The sequence below is a fragment of the Calliphora vicina genome, chromosome 1 (assembly GCF_958450345.1).
Source record: "Calliphora vicina chromosome 1, idCalVici1.1, whole genome shotgun sequence".
NCBI lineage: Eukaryota > Metazoa > Arthropoda > Insecta > Diptera > Calliphoridae > Calliphora > Calliphora vicina.
This window is the reverse complement of record NC_088780.1, coordinates 15,230,207-15,250,274: the sequence shown is the minus strand read 5'-3', so window position 1 is coordinate 15,250,274 and position 20,068 is coordinate 15,230,207. Positions and strand designations below refer to the sequence as shown.

General features: G+C 27.3%; 1 protein-coding gene across 1 annotated transcript in view; it reads right to left on the bottom strand.

The window, feature by feature from the left end:
* LOC135964177 (hemicentin-2-like) overlaps positions 1-20,068 on the bottom strand; it is a 291,111-nt gene that overhangs the window by 14,530 nt on the left and 256,513 nt on the right. Inside the window, exons 10-12 of the mRNA XM_065516291.1 lie at positions 18,400-18,558; positions 17,329-17,502; positions 8,097-8,210 (exon numbers count right to left, since the gene is read on the bottom strand). Coding sequence (XP_065372363.1) covers positions 8,097-8,210; positions 17,329-17,502; positions 18,400-18,558 — 447 coding nt within the window. The remainder of the gene's footprint in view (positions 1-8,096; positions 8,211-17,328; positions 17,503-18,399; positions 18,559-20,068) is intronic.

The following is a 20,068-nucleotide window of genomic DNA, read 5'->3' as shown; positions in this document are numbered from 1 at the left end:
ATAAGTTTTATATATACAAAATTCATGTCACCAAATTTTGTTACGATCGGTCCATAATTAATCACAGCTCCCATATAGACCCGCTTCCGAAAATCACTTTAACGTGCATAAATCGCTTAAAAATGTTGGTATACTCACAAAATTCAACATAGTAAACTTTCATGTAGACACAAATCACACGACCTAATTTCATGGTGATCGGTCCATAATTGGTCATAGCAAACTTCCGAAAATCACTCAAAAATACAAATTATTAAAATTTTAAAAGAAAAATGTTTTTACTCTTTTACTTAGTGTAGGGTATTATATGGTCGAGCTTGACCGACCATACTTTCTTGCTTGTTTTAAAAAAAAGATAAATTTTCTGTAAACAGTTTTACTCTTTATGTAAAAGACAGTAATTTTCTATAGAAAATATAGCTGTCTTTAGAAATGTTCTATATCAAATGTTGCTCTCTTTATAGAAGATAAAATGTTGTCCTCTTTGTAGAAGAGAGAAATTTCCTATAGAAAATGTGGCTTTCTTTACAGAAGAGAGATATTTTCTATTGAAACTGTTGCACTCTTTGTTGACGAGAGAATATATCAATAAAATGTTGCTTCCTTTATAGAACAGAGAAATTGTGTATAGAAAATTTAGCATTCTTTATAAAACACATGAATTTTCTATCGAAAATTTTAATCCTTAACAAAAGGTTGTTAATTTGATTAATTTTATGTTTACTGAGGGAGTTAATCTTTCTTCATTTGATTGACTGTACATAAACTGGAGTTAATTCTCTCCTAGTACTTTCTTTCCATTTAAATCAGCGAAATGCAAACTCACACCACTACAGTTTTTAGATATTGTAGTTGTATGAGTTGAGAATTATTCTCTGGCAAAAACAAAAACAAATAGCTGAAATAATGAAATAAACAAGCATAAAAGCGTAACACAACCTGCTTCTATCAATGCTCATGCGAGACTGACTGCTTTTATACAATGTGTGTGCTTGCGTACATGTGAAAATAAAAACAAGAGAGCTCATTTGAGAGCTCATTGCATTTCGCTGATTTAAATGCATTGGGCTCTGTGTTTTTTCCTACTCTGTGAATTAATTTGTCTATACAAAACATGTAAATAAAAGTTTTAAGGTTGTTTTAGTTTTCATTGCATACCTTAAGGCTGGACAAAAAAAAATTAAGCTTATTTGTGTAAGTACATTTTATGTTGGTCTTAATTTGAAATTTCATTGTTTTTTTTATAGAGTTCTCTACAAAATTTAAAGAAGGCAAACTAAATTCATTCAATGGTTTGCAAGTTCTGGGAAAAAATTAAACAAAATTGAAAGAGACAGATTACAAATAATTACTAAACGGCTAGTCCGACTGAAAAGTAATGCAAGCAAAACTTATAGAGGAGGACCTAAGCTTTCATTTTCTGAAAGTTATAAATTAACCTGTTGGAATTGAAAATGAGTTGCAGGATATCAAACTTGACTAGCTAGAATGTTAAGTTTTCAACAAATACTGACTTTTAATAGTAACTCCTTTAAATTTATGCCAGCCGTCCAAAATCTCCTAATCTACTCCCTCTATGTCTTTGTTTATTTTACCCATTAATTCATTAGTTGGTGTTTGAATTCGTTGTTTAACTGTGTGTGTGTATGGATGTTTGTGTCTGAGCATGTATTCGTTTGTATAATTATTTGTATCTGTTTGGCTGTCTGTATATGCTGGTCCGTCCTTCCGTCTGTCTGTCTGCCTGCCTGTGTGTGTGTAACAGGCAGCGTATTTACTTCAATGTCTATGCATGTAAGTTTGAGTGAGAGTATTGTTGATTTTACGCAAACTGCTTAATGAATAAATATTTGTTTATTTGTTTTTTGGTTGGCTTAACTTATTATTGTAATTTTGCAAAGCCCTAAACCATTGTTGTCCATTACAACGCCAAAATAAATGAACAAAAAATATTGTGGAAAAAAACATTAGGTACCAAGAACTAAAAAAAAATTCCTAATACACACACAAATACAAGACAGGAAAATTTGGCTTCCTTAAAAAAAAGTATAAAAAATAAACAAACCGAAAAAAATCAACAGTAATATTGTTATGTTAAGGCAACTTTTTTTTCCAAAGCTTTTGTTTTTATTTACTCGTAGATGGTCATTATTAATTGGAAAAGAAGAAACTGTTTTTTTGTGAAAGGGTTAATTATACTGAAAAACAAAAAAAACTTTGCCCGCCAGCCAATTTTTTAGAAGGAGGGCCAAAAAAGGAGTGGGGAAAAAATCATTTGCAAAGGATTTAAGAGGGAGTTTAGTGGCAGCAAAAAGTATGATAATTGAATCACCACTAAATTAAATCAAATATTCATAAGATATCCCTTATGTTAGCAGAAAATAGTTAAATGAGCTAAACTAACCCTTAAAATCAACACTATAGGGCAAATTTAAGCAAAACTAATATAACTCAGCTGTCTCTCGAAATTGTAAAATGGAATAATAAAACAGCTTAAATAAATTAGGAATGAAACTAATGAGAAGTTGTTTATAGAAAACAAAAACTAATAGTGGAAATTGAAAAATTTGAATTTGTTAGAAATTTTATAAATTTCAGAGCTAGAAATTAAAATCTATAAATATAAAATCAAGTAAGAGAGGTATTTTCGGCAAAAAATATACTTTAAAATAAAAATATTTTTTTTCAGTTTTTTTAAATTTTTATACCCTACATCACCATAGTGGGGAGGGTGTAATGCGTTTGTGCAGATGTTTGTAACGCTCAAAAATATTGGTCTAACACCCACCTTAAAGTATACCGACCGACTTAGAATCACTTTCTGAGTCGATTAAACGATGTCCGTCCGTCTGGCTGGTTGGCTGGCTGGCTGTCCATGTAAACCTTGTGCGCAGAGTACAGGTCGCAATTTTGAAGTTATTTCTATGAAATTCGGCACATAATTTTTTTTCGGCTCAAGGACCAAGCCTATTGAAACTAGCTGAAATTGGTGCATTATTTCACCTAGCCCCCATACAAATGTCCTTCCGAAATTGGACTTTATCGGCCATAAATGTTTAATTTATAAATGTACCTCCACAAATTTCACACCAAATAAGTTTTATATAATAATTAATCATAGCTCCCATATACACCCGCTTCCGAAAATCACTTTAACGAGCATAAATCGCTTAAAAATTTTGGTATACACACAAAATTCAACATATTTAACTTTAATGTAGACATAAATCACACGACCTATATATCATACCGATCGACTTAGAATCACTTTCTGAGTCGATTAAGCGATGCCGTCCGTCCGTCCGTCTGGTCGGCTGCCTGGCTGTCCATGTAAACCTTGTGCGCAGAGTACAGGTCGCAATTTTGAAGATATTTCGATGAAATTCGGTACATAATTTTTTTTCGGCTCAAGGACCAAGCCTATTGAAACTGAGTGAAATCGGTTCATTATTTCACCTAGCCCCCATACAAATATCCTTCCGAAATTGGACTTTATCGGTCATAAATGTTTAATTTATAAATATATCTACACAAATTTCGCTCCAAATAAGTTTTATATACACAAAATTCATGTGACCAAATGTTGTTACGATCGGTCCATAATTAATCATAGCTCCCATATAGACCCGCATCCGAAAATCACTTTAACGAGCATAAATCGCTTAAAAATTTTGGTATACACACAAAATTCAACATAGTTGACTTTAATATAGACATAAAGCACACGACCTAATTTCATGGTGATCGGTCCATAATTGGTCATAGCTCCCATATAAGGTCCACCTCCGAAAATCACTCAAAAATATGAATTATTGAAATTTTAAAAGAAAAATATTTTTGCTCTTTTACTTAGTGTAGGGTATCATATGGTCGAGCTTGACCGATCATACTTTCTTACTTGTTTTTATATATATAGATAGTTTCGAGCAAACTTTTTAAAAAATTTTGAATAAACCAGTTTTTAGTAAATTTAAATGTAATAATTTTAAATACTAAGTATTAATTTGATTTCATTAAATTTTGTATCCCTTTCTCATCACCATCCCATCCCTTTACACTTGAATTCTTTTTCATCATTACTTTATTTTTCTTGTTAAAAACAAAAATTATATCATTAAATATTTATATCTGTGTTTTTTTTCTCTATTTTCATGGATCATTTTTCCCCATTAATACTTTATTTTTACATATTTGTGGTGGCACAAACAAACAGAAAAATATTAATAATAATTCCATATTTTTCATTGTTAAATAAAGATAAATAAGTATTTTTTTCTTACAAAAAAAAAATAATGATGACCAGCAAATGTTTTGAAGAAGTTCTGGGTAAAATATTTTCTTAAACTCAAAACAAGAAACACTAAAGTGAATTTATGAATTCAGTTCATTGCCTCCTATGCCCTTTTTAATTACTTTGAAAAATTCTGGATCACTTCTTTTTCGCTTCTTGGTAAGTTGTTTTTCCTAACTTTGCTGGGTTAGTTCACAATTGCTACGTTAGTTATTGCATTGTTACTGTTCATCATTATTATATTTTGCTGTTACGAAAAAATATATTATTGTTTAAATTATTTGCATATTAATGCATTCTGCTCAGAATAATAAGTACAAGGAAAAAACTGCAAACAGAGATGACTTTCACATTGTTGTTTAAAAATATTTTCATTTTTTTTTTTGTTTGCAGTAAATACAATGCGTGGAGTACAGCACAAAGATAAATTGTTTAAATAAATATAGAGGGAATTTTTTTGTTTTTTGTTATTTACAATGGCCATGATGTTGATGATGGTAAAAAGTTAATTTTTTTTGTTCTGGAGGCTGCAGGCTACAAACAGAAAAAAGCGAAAAATGCTGCTGGTATTTGTCAATATATTTGTAATTATGATGAAAAATATATCTATATATTTGATGGCAAACGAGGGAAAGTATTGAAAAATTAAATGAAATATAGAGCTAAATGTTTAATAAATTTATATTTATATTTATTTAATATTGAAAGAATTTTTCAAAAAAAAAATTAAGAAATTTTTAAATATCACAAAAGCTGTCACACATAATAGCTCATAACTTTTAAACTTTACAATATACAATTTTAGTTTTGGTTTAGATTTGAAGATAAAGCTATGAACTTAAATAAGTTATAAAGGCTGATATAAGATATTCAAAGACCCATATTCAAAACCGAATTTTTTAAATTCTTTATAATTTTTTGCGGTTTAGTGGTCACTTTACTAACCACCTTTTCTATAGTCTTTAAAACATAGTTTATTGGCATCTATTGGCATTTTGCTATACAATTCAATGTTTTTAAGTCATTGTTTATGTTTTTTTTTTAAACTTTGCCGTCAGGGTGCTCTGGTTAAAAATATATTAATTTGTAAATATTGTAATCGCCAGTCTTTTAAGAGACTTTCATGCATTAAAAAAAACACAGAGTGTTTATTGTTCATCTAATTAAGTGATACTTTACTATTTCGTTTGTTTGGTAAGAAAATTTAGTCAACAAAAATTCGATTTGAAAGAAATTTATAGATTTTTTAATAATTTTTAATGCCAACCGCCAAGGTGGTTAGTAAACTAACCACTCCACAAAAAACACCTTGGAATGGGGTGATTTTTTATAGTTTGATTTATTTGCTCTTACTTTTTATAATAAACTGACTTTGGTTAAAGTTAAAATGGAATTTTTTTGATTTCTAAACTTATACACAAAAAAGCTTGGCTGAGTTAAGAGTTAAACAATTCAGAAAAATGATAACCAAACTTTAAAAATTTTAGATTCATATAAAACATTTTTATGTGCAATTTCATCAAACAAACCTTATCTACAGAGAGTATTTGTGGAAAGTTTCTGCCAGCTAGCACCTTTTGCTCCAGACACATAGATCGACGGACATATCTAGATCATCTTATATACTTATGAGGACCCAGGATATATTCTCAACAAGTAAGAGAACTACATTTGACTGTGCCGAATCTTATGTACCCTTGATCAAATTATACTTTAAAATACAAATTTTTAATATTTTTAGGGAAACAAAATTCCAAAAATTTTTTTTTTTCAAAATTGAGTTGAAATTTTTCAAAAAATTTCTTTCTTTTTTTAATTTTTCAAAAAATTTCTTTTGTAATTTTTTATAATTTATTTGTGAAAAAAAATGTATCACAGAAAAATTTTTTTGTTAAAAAAAATTCGGATTAAACAAATATTTTTGCCGGTCCAACTAACCTTATATACATCGTTGCAATGGACTTTGAAATATCTATCATTAGATATCCATATTGTCTATATTAATGACTATATTAAAAAAAATAGACCAAAAATCGAGGTTGTCCTGGTTTTTTTCTTATATCTCAGAAATCTCGATTTTAAATAGCAACCCAGCCGTGAGAATTCCTTATATATTGATGTATGAATCATGAAAAATCGGAAAAAATATTTTTTAACCCGAATTTTTTTACCAAAAAAATTTTTTTGTCATAAAATTTGTTTCAGTAATAAATTTAAAATTTTTAAAAAAAAAATTTGGAAAAAAATAAAAAAACAATTTTGAAATTTTTTTTAAATATTTTAAATTTTCAGAAACAATTTTGAAAAAAAAAAAAATTAAATTTTTTTTACCCAAAAATATTTAAAATTTGTATTTTAAAATATAATTGGTGAGTTAATATAAGATTAATATAACACCCACCCTAAAGTATACGATCGGCTTAGAATCACTTTCTGAGTCGATTAAACGATGTCCGTCCGTCTGGCTGTCCATGTAAACTTTGTGCGCAGAGTACACAGTACAGCAATTTTGAAGATATTTCGATCAAATTTGGTACATATTATTTTTTGGGCCCAAGGACCAAGCCCATTGAAATTGGCTGAAATCGGTCCATTATTTAACCTAGCCCCCATACAAACGTCCTTCCGAAATTGGACTTTATCGGTCATAAATGTTTAATTTATACATGTATCTCCACAAATTCAGCTCCAAATAAGTCTTATATATACAAAATTCATGTCACCAAATTTTGTTACGATCGGTCCGTAATTAGTCATAGCTCCCATATAGACCCGCTTCCGAAAATCACTTTAACGTGAATAAATCGCTTAAAAATGTTGGTATACTCACAAAATTCAACATAGTAATCTTTCATACAAACATAAATCATACGACCTAATTTCATGGTGATCGGTCCATAATTAGTCATAGCTCCCATATAGACCCGCTTCCGAAAATCGTGCATAAATCGCTTTAAAATGTTGGTATACACACAAAATTCAACATAGTTACCTTTAATATAGACATAAATCACACGACCTAATTTCATTGTGATCGGTCCATAATTTGTCATAGCTCCCATATAAGGCCCACTTCCGAATATAAATTATTGAAATTTTAAAAGAAAAATGTTTTTGATCTTTTACTTAGTGTAGGGTATTATATAGTCGGGCTTGACCGACAAATTTTTATAACAAAAAATTTTTTTGGTGAAAAAAAAAATCGGGTAAACATATTTTTCCCGATTTTAAACCATTGTAGGTCCCACTTATATACGCCGTGGCAAACGTCTTTGAAATATCGGTTATGGGATATCCATATTGTCTATATTAATGACTTATTAATCCAGATATAGATCAAAAATCGAGGTGGTCACGGTTTTTCCCTTATATCTCAGCCATTTGTGGGCCGATTTTCTCGATTTTAAATAGCAACCGGGCCAGACAGAATTCCAGATATGTTGATGTATTAATCATGTTTGTGAGTAATAGGAGGCTATGGAAAGTTGATTTTAACTTACAGACGGACATGGCTATATCGGCTTCGCTATCTATAACGATCCAGAATAAATATACTTTGTGGGTTCGCAAATAAAAAAAATGTAGAAATTAAAAAACTTATTTATATCCTTGTCGCTCATGGTGAAGGGTATAAATAATATGTGTGGTAAATTTCATAGAAATTATTGAAGACAAATCCGAAAGTAGCAATTTCCTAACCATTTTGTTATAATGATTACAATACGAGAGTAAATGTCAGTTAGTAATAAGTTCTTAAAACACTTAAGTAGCAGTAATAGGTAGATATTAGAAACAAATAACTTACCTTTAAAGCAGCATTTCTTAATACGTATCGCATAAATGCACAGACAAATTAATATAAATAAAGCAGCCAAACAGCCGCCAGCAATGCCCAATAAATAACTCATCTCCAGAGGTTCTATTTAGATTACAGCAAACATTACACAGCAGCCATAAAACAAAAGCCATAGCATTTGTTTTTGTAGTAATTATATTAATTGTTTTTTATGTTAAAATATCATTTATATAACAGCCATGATTATGATGATGAAAATCGCCAACAAAAGTTATTTGTAGCGTTTTTTTTTGTACATTTAAAATGTTGATTTTTTTATTTGTTGGGAGAGAAAAAAACAGAAATTTTTTATGTTTTTTATTTAATATTTTTTTATATAGAGTTTTTTTTATAGACACACATTTATAAATAAACATACACACATATATAGTTTTATAAATACTTATAGGAAATATTTATATTATTATTATTATGTTTACACAATTGTGAGAGTAAAAATAATATTATGTTTAAACATGCCTTTTTAAATGCACACACAGCTACAGACAGAGACTTACACATACTTAAATATACAAATAGGTTTAAAAAAACAAATTAATATAGCATAACCTAAGGGGAGTTTCCTATTTAGAGAGGGAGAGCTAGATATACACAGATCTGTTAGCAAAACCTTTACCGATGCAAGACTAATTAACGATTTGCATTAAATGAAATAGAAATCAGTTAAATCTTGCACAATTGAAATAAATGAATCTAGTTTTGTAATTTTTCGTCCAAATCTCTTTTATTTATGAAGTGATTTTTCTGATTTTCAATAGCAAAAATCTCTGAATTATAGCTAACATAGGTCAATACAGGTCAAAAAAGGCTTGAGTAACCACTATATAGATTTGATGCATCATAACTACGTAAGTTCAAATATAGTCCAAATTTTTAATTCTATGGATAGGTTTTTTTAAAAAAAAAATTTAACTAAAATTATGATTTTTTTTAGAAGTTTCTCCACATAACTAATGATAACTCACAAACGGTTAGTCCGATATTATTAAAATAAACTAAGAAAAGTAGAGATTTACAGAACTATTATTCTGTTTATATATTGTATTTTAATTGGCTCAGTTGTTGAGGAGTTATAATAATAAATTGAAGCAAAAAATATATTTTTTACATGAAAATAACAAATTTTTTTTGTATTAAAAAAATCATGAAAAATCGAAAACGGCAGAAATTGTTCAGATTTATTACTTTATCGCAAAGCCACATATAATAGCAACACAATGAAATATAGATTATAAAAATTGATTAATTCTTTTCGAATTTATTCACAATTAAGTGAATTCGCCTCATTTTCACAAAATTTTAGTTTTTTATTTGATATACATAAAATTGAGTAGTTAGTGTTTATCTTTCGATTCGAGTGAATTTGGAAAACATTTTCCCTATGCTATGTACAAATTTTTATTTATATATTGCGTTTTAATCGGGTCAGTAGTTTCGGAGTTATAATAAAAAATTCAAGCAAAAAATATATTTTTTATGGAAAAATAGCAAATTTTTTGGTTTTAAAAAAATCATGAAAAATCAAAAACTGCAGAAACTGTTTACATTTAATACTTTATCGGAAAGCCACAAGTAATAGGAACAAAATGAGATATCGACCATAAAAATCTATGGATTATTTTCGTATTTATTCAGAATTAGTTTTTTAGTTTTTTGCTTGATATACATAAAATTGAGTAGTTAGTGTTCTCCTTTCGAGTGATTGACTTTTGAAAACATTTTTCCCATGCTATATACAAATTTTCATGTATATATTGCGTTTCAATCGGCTCAGTAGTGTCGGAGTTATAATAAGAAATTGAAGGAAAAAAATATATTTTTTAAGTGAAATTATCAAATTTTTTTGTTTTAAAAAAATCAGGAAAAATCGAAAATGGCAGAAATCCATCATATTTATTACTTTAACGTAAAGCCACATGCAATAGGAATAAAATGAGATATCGACCATAAAAATCGATTGATTGTTTACGAATTTATTCACAATTAAGTGAATTCGCCTCATTTTCACAAAATTAAAATTTTTTGTTTGATATACATAAAATTGAGTAGTTAGTGTACTTGTTTTGAATGATTAAACTTTGAAAACGTTTTCCCCATGCTATGTACAAATTTTCCTATATATATTTCGTTTCAATCGGCTCAATAGTTTCGGAGTTATAATAATAAATTGAAGCAAAAAATATATTTTTTAAGTGAAAATATAAAAAAATTTTGTTTTAAAAAAATTATTATAAATCGAAAACAGCTGAAATTGTAAAGAGTTATTACTTTATCGGAAAGCCACATGTAATAGGAACAAAATGGGATATCGACTATAAAAATCGATTGATTCTTTTCGAATTTATTCAGAAATAAGTGAATTCGCTCATTTTCACAAAATTTTAGTTTTTTGTGTGATATACATAAAATTGAGTTGTTAATGTTCTTCTTTTGAATGATTGAATTTTGAAAACGTTTTCTGTACAAATTTTCACATATATATATTGCATTTCAATCGACTCAGTAGTTTCGGAGTTATAATAACAAATTGAAGAAAAAAAATATATTTTTTAAGTGAAATTAGCAAATTCTTTTGTTTTGAAAAAATCTTGAAAAATCGAAAACGGTAGAAATTGTTCTGATTTATTACTTTATCGCAAAACTACATATAATAGCAACAAAATGAGATATCGATCATAAAAATCTATGGATTATTTTAGAATTTATTCACAATTAAGTGAATTCGCCTCATTTTCACAAAATATAGTTTCTTGTTTGATATACATAAAATTGAGTAGTTAGTGTTCTTCTTTTGATTGATTGAATTTTGAAAACGTTTTCCCCATGCTATGTACAAAGTTTCATAAATATATTGCTTTTCAATTGGCGCACTAGTTTCGGAGTTATAATAACAAATTGTAGAAACAAATATATTTTTTACATGAAAAAAAATTTTTTTTTGTTTTAAAAAAATCATGAAAAATCGAGAACTATAGAAATTGTTCAGGTTTATTGCTTTACCGCAAAGCCACATGTAATAGGAACAAAATGAGTTATTGGTCATAAAAATCTATAGATTTTTTTCGAATTTATTCACAATTAAGGGAATTCGGTCATATTCCAAAAATTTTTGTTTTTTGTTTGATATACATAAAATTGAGTAGTGTTCTTCTTTCGATTGATTGAATAAAACTGATTTTTATTATATTTTCATTTATAAAATAACCCATATAAGTTTAACTTTGCTATATATAATTATTTATTAACAAATAAATATTTTACCAGCATTTATGCTAACAAGTGTAAGTTTTATTGTTGTCTACGGCCAATAACCCTACTTATTGTTATATTAATAATAAACATTTGCATAATTAATTGTATTTAATTATTATAAATACAATGCCATCACCAAACAAAGCCAACCTGAACTCTCACTCTCTTTATCTCTCTCTTGAACACTTTGTTTATAAATTAATTAGTTATCTAACCAAAATTTATGGAAAAAAACATCGAGAGAGAGAGAAAAAAAACAAATTAAAATCAGAAAATAATTGAAATTAAATTAAATATGATTAGGTTAACATTTAGGTAGAAATACATATTTATGTGGACATACATATAAAGGGTGTTTTTTTTAAGGCTCTATAGAACTTTTGAAATGGTTAGCTGTCATAATGCTCTCACTTTTTGTCATTTATGATCATCATGATTATCAAAATGATCAAAATTTACTTTGAAAATCAGTAATCGATTCAAGCAATAGACGAATGTTTTATCGCAAAATTGTGTAGAGCGATCAGTAAAATCAGTTATTTCATCAAAAAAGAAGTCGGGGATCGCATTACGGTCAACAGAGATCGTTACCGCTCCATGATCAATGATTTTTGGGTTGAAATGTGGTAGCAACAGGATGGCATTTAGTGTTATACGGCAACCGCAACTATCGATTTACTGAAATCGAAATTTGGCGATAACTTGTCATGATTATTTCCTGTGACACCTTGAAGCCAACATTGTTCGTGCTATTCGTGACATACATACAGATATGCTAGGAAAAGTTGCCAAATTTGATGTTTTATTGGGCTTAAAAAAACACCCTTTATATATATATCTGTACATATTTATGTATATAGGTAAAAATACATAGTTTGGCATATTTAAGTATGTGTAAGTTTGTTTGTTTTTATTAGTATTAGTAGTAATTGATTTAGGTTATTAGATTAGTAAATAAATATTGTTATTATTATTATGATTATTATCATAAATAATTCAATTTATTGAAATCTTAATTACAATGACACATTTATGTTTATGAAAACTTGATACATTAAAATGATAAAACTTATATAAATTAATTTCAAATTAAAAATCCATAACAAAATGCACAAAAAAAATTGCTAAATTCAGAAAATGGCCACAGATATTATATTCCAAGTGTTAAGCAAATCATTTTCAGCACCAGAAATTCTTAAATTCCTAAAAAGGCAGAGGCTAATAACCCTGAAAATTACCGTCTGCGCTTTCCAAAGTTATGGAGAGTATGGTAAACTACCATCTGGTTAAATATTTGTTTGTTAAATATGTGTTTTTGATTTGATAATAACTGTGGTAAATATAATTTCAAATGGATAATTCAAATCCAAAAAAATCAAAATTTCGAAAATGTTAAAATTTTAATTTTGTAATTATAACATATTTTCTATCAGTTTTATTATCCAAAGAACAAAATTTTAGTTTTCTATCTATATTTGGCATTTGTTAGCTTTTCAACAAAGTTTTTGAATTGTTTGTATGTAAAACCATTCAAAAGTTATTACTTGATATGCTGATTATTAAGGTAATTAATATTAATCATACGCCTAATAATACATAAAATTTAAATTTATGATTTTTTGGTTTATTTATAAAGATTTTGCAAGTTTTCTTTATGTAAACTGATAACAATCAAGTAAATTTGAAATAAAGAAACTAATTTAATAAGTAAGGACTTTCCTAAGGAAATAATTTTTTAAAATAATATTAATTTTTTAGGCTCTTCATGTTTATGTTATATTTATAACTTGCTTTATGTAAATATTATATTTATAACTTTAACTATTCCACCAAATCCTCTTCAGTTTGTTTTATTTAACCTATACTATTGGCTAAACTACACTAAACCCCACTAGAGCTAGCGTATAAGTAATATCCAGCTATTAATATCACTCATACTCTGTTACATTTTATAATAAGTTTACAGGCATTCGTTTACCTCTGTAGTTCCTGTCATGTTTACCAACATCATTTATCTACATACATATTTTCATTTAAAATTCCTTTTTAATCTTTATATCTAATATTTTATAAAACATATTTTACAATTCTGCTCTAATGCCTATAAATCTATATCATATTTAAATACACGGCATTAAAGGCAGATTATTAAAATCTATAAAGCTGCAATTTTTTTGTTGAAATAAAAACCAACTTTAATAAAAACATGTATATTAAACAAGCTTAAATGGGAGATTATTACAGACATTTGCCATTTAAACATATTTCTATTAGTTTTTGATAAGTAAATAGATTTTGCATTGAAATAAAATGGAAAAATATAGATTTTTTAAATTTACTACTTTTTAATGACATTTGAAATATTTTAGTTGAGAACATTGATAGAAATTTTACTATATTAATGATCTATGACATTTTAGTACTATTGGCAATGTAATAAAGGAGTTTAACACAAATTCCTATTAGGGCGTATGATTAATATTTATTATGGATAGTTGTAGGAAAACCTCTATAACTTCTGAGGATGTGGGAATATTTCCATAAATTAATAGAATTTGTAAACAGAACTAAATTAGTAATGGAAATTAATTAAATTCATTTAGCTTCACTTTCATTATATACTAAAAAAATTAAGCTTGAAGAAGCAGAACTTTTTCATGAAATTTATTTTTTTTGATATCAAAATCAACAGCAGTCTTAATAAACCGTTCCATAACATTTCAATACTATTGAAAATACAATATATAATGAGTTTAACACAATTTACTGTGTTTTAAAGATTCTGGTTTTTTCATATATGAGACGTATGATTAATATTTATTATGGATACTTTTAGAAAATTGCTATAACTTCTATAGTTGTAGGAATATTGTAATAAATTAAAAGAATTTGTTTTTAGAACTAAACAAGTAATGTAAATTAAACTAATTAATTTTCCTTCTACTAATTTTGATATAAAAAAAATTTTTTTCCACAACATTTTTTTATATTATTTGAAACACACCCAACTCCTTATAAACCTGTCGATAACATTTCAATACTTTTAAAAATACAATATATAATGAGTTTAACACAATTCCCTGTCTATCATAAGTATTATAAAGATTTTGTTTTTTGCATATATGAGGCGTATGATTAATATTTATTATGGGTATTTTTAAGAAAATAGCTATAACTACTAAAGCTGTTGGAGTATTTTAATAAATTAAGAGAATTTGTTTACATAACTGAACTACTAAGGGTAATAATGAATTTAATACCATTTCCTGTCAATCATAAGTGTTATAAAGATTTGTTTTTTTCTTCATATGAGGCGTATGATTAATATTTATTATGTTTATTTTTAAGAAAATTACTATAACTCCTAAAGCTGTTGGAGTATTTTAATAAATCAAGAGAATTTGTTTACATAACTGAACTACTAAGGAAAATGTATTAAACTTATTTATCAACTCAATATTTCTATATAAAAAAAATAAGCTTGAAGCTGAAAATTTTTGTCATGAAAAATTGTTCATAAATTAATTTTTTTGATTTCAAAATCAAAAAAGGTCTGATAGACTGGCCGATAGCTATAAGTACTATTAAGAAATACAAAATATAACGAATTTAATACCATTTCCTGGCAATTATAGTTGTTATAAAGATTTGTTTTTTTCTTCATATGAGGCGTATGATTAATATTTATTATGGGTATTTTTAAGAAAATTACTATAACTCCTACAGCTGTTGGAGTATTTTAATAAATCAAGAGAATTTGTTTACATAACTGAACTACTAAGGGAAATTTATTAAACTTATTTATCAACTCAATATTTATATATAAAGAAATTAAGCTTGAAAATGAAAATTTTTGTCATGAAAAATTGTTCACAAATGAATATTTTTGATTTCAAAATCAAAAAGGTCTGCTACACTGGTCGATAGCTATAAGTACTACTAAGAAATACAATATATAACGAATTTAATACCATTTCCTGGCAATTTTAAGTTTTATAAAGATTTGTTTTTTTCTTCATATGAGACGTATGATTAATATTTATTATGGATATTTTTAAGAAAATAACTATAACTCCTAAAGCTATTGGAGTATTTTAATAAAATAAAAGAAATTGTTTACATAACTGAACTACTAAGGAAAATTTATTAAACTTATTTATCAACTCAATATTTCTATATAAAAAAATTAAGCTTGAAAATTAAAATTTTTGTCATAAAAAATTTTTCACAAATTAATTTTTTTGATTTCAAAATCAAAAAAGGTCTGATACACTGGTCGATAGCTATAAGTACTATTAAGAAATACAAAATATAATGAATTTAATATCTTTTCCTGGCAATTATAGTTGTTATAAAGATTTGTTTTTTTCTTCATATGAGGCGTATGATTAATATTTATTATGGATATTTTTAAGAAAATAACTATAACACTTAAAGTTGTTGGAGTATTTTAATAAATTAAAAAAATTTGTTTACATAACTGAACTAGTAATGGAAATTAATCTAATTCATTTTCAAAATCCTTATTTTTATATAAAAATTAAGCTTGAAAATTAAAATTTGTTCATGAAATTTTTTTCAGAAATTTCTTTTTTTGATTTCAAAATCGTCTAACCTCTTGATAAACCTATTAATATTATTATATTATCAGTAGTAATACAATATGTAATAAATTTAACAGCATTTACTTTCAATTATAAGTATTACAACGATTTTAATTTTCCCATATAAGAGGCGTATGATTAATATTTATTATGGCAAGTTTTAGAAAAAGTGCTGTAGTTTGTAAAATTGTTGGAATATTTCAATAAGTTAAAAGAGTTTGTATACAAAACAAAACCGTCAATTACAGTTTTGTAAAAACAATAACAATTTATTATTTTTATATGAGAAAATTCGGCTTGAAAATACAATATTTTCAACAATTTCTGTTACTTATAAAGTAATAGCTATTTCATAGTTTATCAAAGATAATAGTGTGGGTTATGTAAAATTAAATATTTTATTAAAATTGGGTAATATATTTGTAATTTCTATAATAATCCTCAAAAAAAGAAATTAAGTAAAAATCTTAAAAAAACTCTTGAAAAATAAATTAAAATTTTAAATAAAAAATTAAAAAATAATAATAATTAATTCATGCTTGACACCAAAACTTAATCTAGTTTATATACAAACGTCAAGAAAACAGATTAATTGTAACAACCAAAATAAGCAAATCCATCCATTAATAATTTTTAATCTGATAAATACAACTGAAGGGACAAAAATAAGGTTTAGTTTGCACAAAAGAGCAGTAAAGTATTGCTAACCAAAAAAAAAAAAAAAAAAATACAAATACAAATTGTCAGCTGACAGTTTAGTAAAAATGGATTATTACATGTAAGAAAAGTTGGTAGATCTATATTCAAAAGCAGATCTGAGTTTATATAAATGTTTTATTTTATTTCTTAAATATTCATTTAGCTAAAGAATTTACGAATTCAGCATAATTCCCAGTCATTTATGAGAATTTTAACAATTTCCATTTTTTCATATATGGGCGTATGATTAATATTTAATTATGAGAAATTTTACAGAATTTGCTATAACTTCTAAAGTTGAGGGAATATTTCAATAAATTAAAAGGATTTATTTACAGAAGAATATTAGTAAATCAAATTTAATGAAAGATTATGAGAAAATTAATGTTGAATATGAAAATTAATTAATTTTTTAAAAGTTTTCCTCTAAAATTTCCTTATTGTTTGTTAAAATTCATTTGTTTTCTTTCACTTCAATATGTTATACCATCAACCACAAAAATATAATTTTAGATAGACACCAATAAAATCAAAAAATTACACACACCGAATAAAAACCAAATATGAAATTATAAAGTTAAAATAAATTATAACAAAGAATAAAGAAAATCATGATTTTTCTGCACCTGTAAACGTACCCTCCACATTCAATTGAATGGCATGACGATCGGTGCCACGTTCATTTTCCACCACCAAATAATAAGGACGTGCATCATGTTCACTGGTATGATGGATGTGTAATGTGGAAAGGTAACAATCCTCGCGTGTATCTTGTAGTAAATCATCGGCACGAAAACGGTCTGTACACAAGTCCAAAAAAAAAAAAAAATCCAAATCAAATGACAACACAATGACATTAGCAGCAGCAGTTGTAGTAGCAGTAGCAGTTACAGCAGCATTATTATTAGAAATTAATGCCCGGCAACAAATGCGATTTGACAATAGAGATAGATGTTAAGAATGAAACAGCATCACATGGTGAAAGCATATTTCATATACAGCAATGTGTAGTAGTTTGCGGAGTGAAGGTTTTTGTTTGTTTTAGATGGATTTGTAGACCATGATGTTATTGTTGTTAATAATGTTCAGTTCCGTTGTTATTGTTGTTGATATAATGAATGAGCAGACATAATTTTGGGAGGATATTCACCACATTTATTCATGTTGTCATGAATTTAGTTGGTGTGTTATTGTGTTTGCACATTAATAAAGTGTTAAATTACACACAATAATAATATTACAATCATTAGGCCATTATATATTTCACAGGCCAATACATTTGGTTTCATTTAGACATGTAACCAAACAACAAAATGACATTTGAGTTTTATAACAGTACAGAAAGGACAACAATACATTTAAAATTTTAGTTAAACATTTGCCAGTCAATTTTAGGGATTTAGTTTTTGAAACACAATTTGGAGATTAGGAAAAAATTTAATTTAAGCCCGTTTAAAGGGAGGTAAAAGTAAAATATTTCGTTTAATTAGTGGCAACATGAAAGGGATTTAAAATAAATGGATAAAATTCATGAAACATATTTGTCATTATAGATACACAGTGACATCAGGTTATCAGCATCAGGTAATTTAAAATTAATAATTTGAACAAAGTTTAAAGGAAAAAAGAGAAAAATATTTAAAAAATTTAGATAGAATTTGAATTATGTAATTGTTTTTAATTTTAAAATCACCCACCTATTGCCGAGCCAGCATCCAGTCTTAGCGAACCCCATTCCCAGGCCACACGATGAGGCCGAGGATCGGCACACACTACTAAAGTAAGGGAAGCTGGATCTCCTCTTTTCACCAAAACCGTATGCATAGAGGGATGTAAACGTAGGACTTGAGGGGCGCCTGAAATTAGATATGTAAAACAATTTTTAAAAAATCGAGTTTCAAAATAATTAAATGAAAAAAATCTGTATTTAAAAGCAGCTTTATGTTTTCAAATATAAATCATTTTATTAGTTAAATATTCGTTTAATACAAGAAATAATGAATTTCCCATAATTCTGTGTTATTTAGGAGTATTATAGGAATTTAGGTTTTTTCATATAGGGAGCGTATGATTAATATTAATTAGGGATATTTTTGAAGAAATCGCTATAACTCTTAAAGTTGAAAGAATATTTTAGTGAATTAAAAGGAATTGTGTACAAAACAATATTAGTATTTCAAATATAATAAACTCAATAAGCAATTTCGTATTTTTATATAAGAAAATTTAGTTTTAAGATGAGATATGACTTAAAAATGCGGGATTTACAATAGATGGCGTACTTATATGTCATTTTGAAGGGTACATATCTGTCATTTATTCTATTTTAGTTATTGAACATTATATGGTAAACAAAAAAGTTTTCTTTAGCTTCAAAAATGTTGAATTTTGTGCTAACAAAGCGTGAAGTTTTGCTTTAATTCTTTAATTTAAAAAACAAATTGCCACTGAAGCACACCGATTGCTCACCAAAGCTTTTTGTGAATATTTTCCAATGGTTTCCACGTTCGAGAAATGGTTTGTGAGGTTCTGAAGTATTAATTAAAACAGGCCAGCCAAATAAAATATTGAAGACCAAGAATTGGAGGCTCTACTCCATGAAGATGGTTGTTAAACTCAACAAAAGATTGTAGAATCATTTGGAGCAGGTCAAGCAGCAATTTCAAAGCGTTTGTGAATAGCATAATTCATCCAAAAGCAAAGAAATTGGGTACCTTACGAATTGAAGCCGAGATACCTCGAATGATGATTTGACATGTCGGAAATGATGCTAGAAACTAATTTTAGACCGAATCATTAACTGCGATGACAAATGTATCCAATGAAGCCCTGCCAACCAGCTGAATCGACACCAAAGCCAAATATCCATGGCGCTAAGAAAATTCAATGTATTTGGTGGGAGCAAAAGGGTCATGTCTACTTTGAACTGCTGAGATCTGGCCAGACTATCACAGGGAAATTGTACCGATTGCAACTGATTCGTTTGAAGAGAGCATTGATCGAGAAATGCCCAGAATATTAGGCCAGATATGAAACCGTAATATTCCTTCATGGCAAAGCTCGGTCAAATATTGCAATACCTGTTAAAAAGTATTTACAATGAAGTGCTTTGTTGTCTAGACCTTGTCTCGCCCGACTTCAATTTGTTTCGATCGATGCAGAATGCTTTCTCTGGGATACGCTTCACTTTGGAACAGAGTATCCGAAATTGAATTGAATCGATCTTGACCTCAAAAGAAAAGCAGTTCTTTTGGCTTGGAATCCTTATGTTACCAGAAAGATGGGAAAAAGGTCATAGCTAGTAATGCCTAATATTTTGAGTAAATTTATATTGTACAAATGTTTCAAAATAAAAGCTGAATATTT